The sequence below is a fragment of the Hoplias malabaricus genome, chromosome 14, assembly GCF_029633855.1.
Source record: "Hoplias malabaricus isolate fHopMal1 chromosome 14, fHopMal1.hap1, whole genome shotgun sequence".
Classification (NCBI taxonomy): Eukaryota; Metazoa; Chordata; class Actinopteri; order Characiformes; family Erythrinidae; genus Hoplias; species Hoplias malabaricus.
Window position 1 is genome coordinate 34,906,642 of NC_089813.1, and position 6,000 is coordinate 34,912,641.

At 35.2% G+C, this 6,000-nt stretch overlaps 1 protein-coding gene across 3 annotated transcripts in view; it reads right to left on the reverse strand.

Moving 5' to 3' along the window:
• Positions 1-4,899, reverse strand: part of rapgef1a (Rap guanine nucleotide exchange factor (GEF) 1a) — a 28,697-nt gene extending 23,798 nt beyond the window's left edge. For all 3 annotated transcript variants that reach the window (XM_066643720.1, XM_066643722.1, XM_066643721.1), the window contains exon 1: positions 4,730-4,899. In XM_066643720.1, coding sequence (XP_066499817.1) covers positions 4,730-4,757 — 28 coding nt within the window. In that variant the 5' untranslated portion in view covers positions 4,758-4,899. The remainder of the gene's footprint in view (positions 1-4,729) is intronic.
• Between the last annotated feature and the right edge of the window lie 1,101 nt (positions 4,900-6,000).

Genomic DNA, 6,000 nt, shown 5'->3' on the forward strand with positions numbered 1-6,000 from the left:
ATTACAAATTTACATATGGGCCAATGCTAATGCTAATACACACATTTATAAAAAATGTCTCAGATTAACATTATAGCCAACAGCAACATTTATTTTATAGCATTTTAGATTTCAACCAATTGTATACACACAACTGATACAATCCAATCCAACTGATCTTTACAATAGAGAGGTCACAGTTTTAAATTCTCTTTTGTAAAGTACTACGTTAAATAAAAAAAGAGGGTTAGCTCTAATCGAATTAAGAAAACTAATAAAATAATTAAAGTTAACATAAAGAAAATAATTACACACATAAATATCAGTGTAGCTAACTACTCTACAAATTGGTAATATAGAAATGAGTGCTTCAGCATTGTTCTGTGCTTCTCCACTGTCAGAAGTGGAAGAGCCTTAGAATTTTTCTACATGTTCATCAGTCTATATTTTTAGAACAAGAGTTTCACCCATTGTCTTCCCAGCATAAAATAAAGGCATCAGCAATTATCAGTTTGAAATGTCTGCAAAAATCAAAGCATCAGGCAGATGCCAATCGTCTTTATAAAAAGCAAATATCTGCCGATACGGATATAATTCGGAAATCATTGCGCATTACTCTTTAATACATTTGCCTCTTCCTACTGCTAATGCCAATTTATAGTAGAAGGCAAGAAATCTGAGGCTTTAGATCATTCATGCAGAGAATGTATTTACAGCATATTAAAATCTATTTTCTAACCTAGTGTGCCAGCTGAAGCTTATTAAATAAAGGCCTACCCCACTTTATGTGAAAAGCTGATGGCTGTACCTCATAACTCCTCCCAGTATGTAAATACAGGCAGGAATACAGCAGTGTGATATTTCAGCCTTTTATACTCTCTGGGAATACACATGAGAGAAGAGGGAAGGGAGCAGGGCCTTTGTGTACAGTTAAATCCTCTTCCACTGAGCTGAACTGAATTGGTCATAGTGGGACTGCTCAAACATTTAAGTGCAGGAAAGGCGCAGTGGAATTCTGATGATCCCACTATTGTATTGCAAACAAAACCATTTATGGGAAATTTCCTCAATATTTTAGTCTAAAAGCGACATTAAACTTGAGGCTATTGTGGGTGTTCTGTGGAGTTTCAATTCACGTCCTATATATATATAGCACATCAGAGTACTCACGGCTAAACTTGGACCAACCCACTTACAACTTAAAGTATTTGATGCAACTTTATAAAAGTTAAAGCAGATAAAACATAAGTTAGTAAAGTGAAAGTACAGGTGAAGAGACACCCATTTAGGTTAATTGCTTATGAAATCTCTCAAAGATATATATATATATATATATATATAAAAAGTTAAGTGCTGCGTAACTCTCTTGGGGATCCCAAGCAACTATTTATACTGTTTATAGCCAGAGATATTTCTCTATACAGGGTTTTGAAGACTGCATTTCCACACTGATCCCTGGGGCTTACAGGGCACATATTATGAAAAACACACACAAACTGAAATAAGACAACTTGATTTTTTGGGGGTTTTTGGGCTGTTTAAGAAAGAATATGTGGGATTCAATTCAAGTGCACTCACTGAAATTATGTTCCCTCTATTACGTCCACACACATGCCCTGAGAGCTACCTGTGTAAAGGTGTGCCATGCTTGTCTCATAAACACCATGACCTCATAAATGGTTGACACATTCCCTCAACACTAGGGCAGGAGAACAGCAATAACACCTGGCACAGACACCTAAATTTAACAATTATTTTTATGGAGGAATGGAATTGGCTATTGTTCTGAGTTATATTCTTCGTGAATGACACGCTACTGTTACAAATATATGTCTATTCTTGTGAATTTCTAAGAATTATCTGACGAATCATTCAAAATTATAAGCCCTTTCTTCTTAAGAGGTGAAATTACCCATGAAAGTCGAATCTTTGAATGTCTGTTCAAGAGCTGTGTGCTTAACTGATGAAAGCTAATGATAAATAAAGGAGGAACTGCATTTTGTTTCTTCCCCCGAAACAGAGGAAGTCCTCCTCTAAGCCTTCTAAAAAAGACTGACTTCTCGTTTGTACACTTTCACAGACAGCGCTATATTTTAGTTCCACCGGCTGATGTTCCATTTTTCTAAAGACAGAAAAATGTATTTACCATACCTCTAGATTCCTGTTTTACATTGCGGTGGCTTCATTTCACTATTCTGTAAATTTAACATTCGATTCAGACAGAAGATAACAGCAATCAGAAGGCCAGCTAGACTTACTGTTAAGTGTAATAATTAAATTCATTCAATGTCAGTGCCAAACTGGATAAGAATAACAGCCACACAAGCTGGCACAGCTGATGTGAGGAATGTGCTTGTCTTTTAATGACTCTGTAATTAGTTTCCTTTTACATTCTTCATCATGTCTTATCAATAATAGTGACAAAGAGGTTTCAAAAGGACAGGCACATTTCCTGTGACAATTAAATGCCAAAACACAGCTTTAAAAGGGATATTTTAATATCTGAACAGGCCTGTCCCGATAATAATATTACAGCCTTATTGTACAACATAATGGACATTTCTTCTGTAATTTCTGATGACCTCGTTTTATTGTGTGTTTGTTTACATACAAATGAGCATAACCCATATTTTAGCCACTCTTTTAGTTCTGTTCTCTGGTCTCTATATTTTGTATCAGTTATGTCTTCGTTTAAAAACAGTGGTTTTATTTTATTGTATTTATTTACATTTTTTAAGTGACTTTTGCTAAACATTTGTTGATCTTTAAAAGGGTGTCTAATCGCTTTATTATGGAATTACATTATAATTTTAGTATCCTAATATTGCCTTGACATTATTTATTGGGACAATTTATCAATCACAAAAACTGTCTACAAATAACAAGCTAGACATCCAGAATAAACACTCATATGTATCACGCTTTACTTAGTTTCACAGTTTTTATAGTTAGATTTTTGAAAGTGGTTATAAACCTTTGAATTGTCATTGTGTGTGAAAGGTGAACTTTAAATAAACTTGCCTTGCCTTAATTGCCTTGCATGCTTTTCCTATACTACACTGTGCCATTATGTTTTTTCAATAGACAAAGATATTGGCACAACGCACTCATGTGTGCTTTTGTGCAAGCATCAGTGTTCAGGAGCGTTGCAAAATCATATGAAGAAAAGTCGAATATGAATCTATCACCACAGTACTGAAATGTTATCCATTAATGACACTTCCTGTAAAAGTTGAGCAGATTTGTTGAGTAAATTCTAGCTGTAATTGGTCATCATAACGTGAAAGCAAGCTAAAAGAAAAGAGCAATCCTATTTTTCAGAGAGAGTAAGTCTAGCATAGCAGACCGAGATCTTTTTTTTTTTTTTTACCCATTTAGAGATACATACAAAAAAGGAGAGCTAGCAAATGGTGAGGAAACATGCTCAGAATTGTATAAAAAGTATTTATTAAATAATATTGTGCATAAATGCAACAATTGAATGTTTGAACAATTTGTTTGTGAAATAGAAATATGACTTTGTGGAATAACTTTTAGTTGTTTTTAGCAAAACACTTATTCATTGGGGTTAAAAATTAAGAGGGTTTTTAAAAGACGGCTCAGAATAAGACTCAGATTGGTAATGATTGAAAAAAGGTTTTTGTATTCATTTTAATATGTATATAAAGTCTTTTTGATAGGTTACCAGAATAACTGCCTGTCTAGAAACAGAACATTTGATCAATAGCTAATTATGACAAGGCAATAAAACACATTAGATTCATATAAATATAGGCCTGTATTTGCTTTAAAATTATGTTAATGTTATGTTTGTTAAATATTTATGTATGTTGTTTGTCAGACATGATTTTGAAAACCATAATGAGCATGGGATAACAGTTTCTATTATAGGGCTAGCAACCCTATTAGAAGCTCTAACTATATAATATGACTAACCACATCTGAAATAACAAGAACACGGTATCAGTTTCCCAGACAGGAATTAAGGGGGAACTACATTTCCCTTTGAATGGAAAATCTGTATTCCATATCCCTCATAAAACACACCTAGACTCTAGGAAAATGGGATATGGTATTTTTGATGTGAAGCAATTCGAAGCGCTTTTGTAGCAACATTTTTTCAGTGTTTATAGCGTCCCCTGTGGAGAATCCTAATGCTGCTTAACATGACTTAATGAGTGAGTGATTTATGAGCCAATTCTTTGAGGTTCTTCGTTTGTAAAAATAAATAGACCAACTTGAAGGCAACAAATTACAAGTACAACTCAGACACTATCTATCAGGCTAATTACACTGATACCAACACAATCTGTGTTATTGAAGATAACTGCAGTCTGCCAGGTTAATTAATTAAACCTGTAGACGAAGCTCAGGCTGGTCTCTTATTCGAGTGTCCGTTCCGCCTTAAATGGTGCTGCAGTTTCATTCTAGTGCCCCAGGCTGGACCTTTATAACTGCTGCACCGTTTAAGGTGGAAAGGAAATTGTTAATAAGAAACCAGCGTCTGTTTCGTCCGTCTAGCGGGGTTACCATTAATAATAACGAGGCTAAAATCTGTGTTATCTGTATGCTGGCACTGCTATTTCATCTTAAGCTTTGGAAGAAAAATTACTTTACATTTTTAACGGTTTACGAAGCTAAACAACTAAATGTTAACGTCACTGCTGTGCATTCAGTGGCCTTCTGTTTTCAGGCTAAGCCCGTTAGCCAAAGGGCTAACAACAACTGCCCCTGAATAAACTCGGCTTACCTTGTTTACTGTCGACTTTCCCGGACATTTTCTTCTCAGACGTGAACAAGGCTCCGGAGTGAGATTGGGCGCGGTGTTGTATTCCTCCCCCGTTATTCCAGCATCGTACCCGCACTCTCTCTGCTCTCCGCTGTCTTTCTCCTCCATCCAGACAATTCACCCAGCCCAATCATTCCGACCCAACAGCGCCGCCCCGCTGCGATGTGAAATAATATACCCCGAGGCCGCGTTTTCTTTATGTGAACAATACCTGAACGTTTGAAAGACCCTGTTTTGTCTCCTTCTAGTAATGTTTTTATTGAGTTTAAAGAAGGAAAATGTTTAAGTACTTACAAATTTGTGTATATTTTAAAGACTACATACGCCTATACGACGAGAATATATAAGCCTATAAATGTGATATAAGCCTACATTATTTGTCCACTATAAATTAAAACCCCTACAACACTTGATTTCAAGAAATATGTTGAAAGTGGGACACAGAATCTTTATACAGTCAAACTGCCTAAAAAATAAAGAAGCCTAAATATATAATGTTAATAAAATTATCCTGGAAAGCAACTGTTTGTAAATTAAATAGGGTGATATCCTACACTGTTCTGTGAAGGACTGGCGCCCCCTACAGGGTGTATTCCAGGTAGGCTCTGGACCCACCGCGACCCTGAACTGGATAAGGGTTACAGATAATGAATGAATGAATGAATATCCTCCCCTCCTCCAAAAGTAGCAAAAACAAATGCTCTGTTCTCCCTGTTATAACTCAAAGACACATAACAATGATTTTGAACCTGTAATTTTACAGTAAAACTATTACACAGTGTTCCTTTAACCTGAATTTTGCCAGTAAATAAATAGTTTTGTGAACTTATGAACATTCTTTTAGTAAATATATGGTGATTTGAACATTGATGCCATAGAAATACAGAACAGTTTAATTCAAAGACATTATAAGACGAGGTACCTTGGAATTTAATAATGTACTCTGTAGTATGAACTGTTTAGAATTTAAATATGTTGCATTAATTATTTACAAAATGTAGTTTGCAGTTAAACTGCTCTGTGTAGGAGTTGAGCTGGTGAATAGGGGAATTTGTTGTATCCCATTTCCCCCAGCAGACATATCTGATGATTGCAAGTGCATTCATGTGGAAGGAGAAATCAAAGAGAACTTAATCAGAACTGATGACAATTGATTAAAGTATTAAATATATTCTAATTTATGGAATATCTAATATTGATCCGTATTCAGCCATATTTCTTCTTTCATTTAC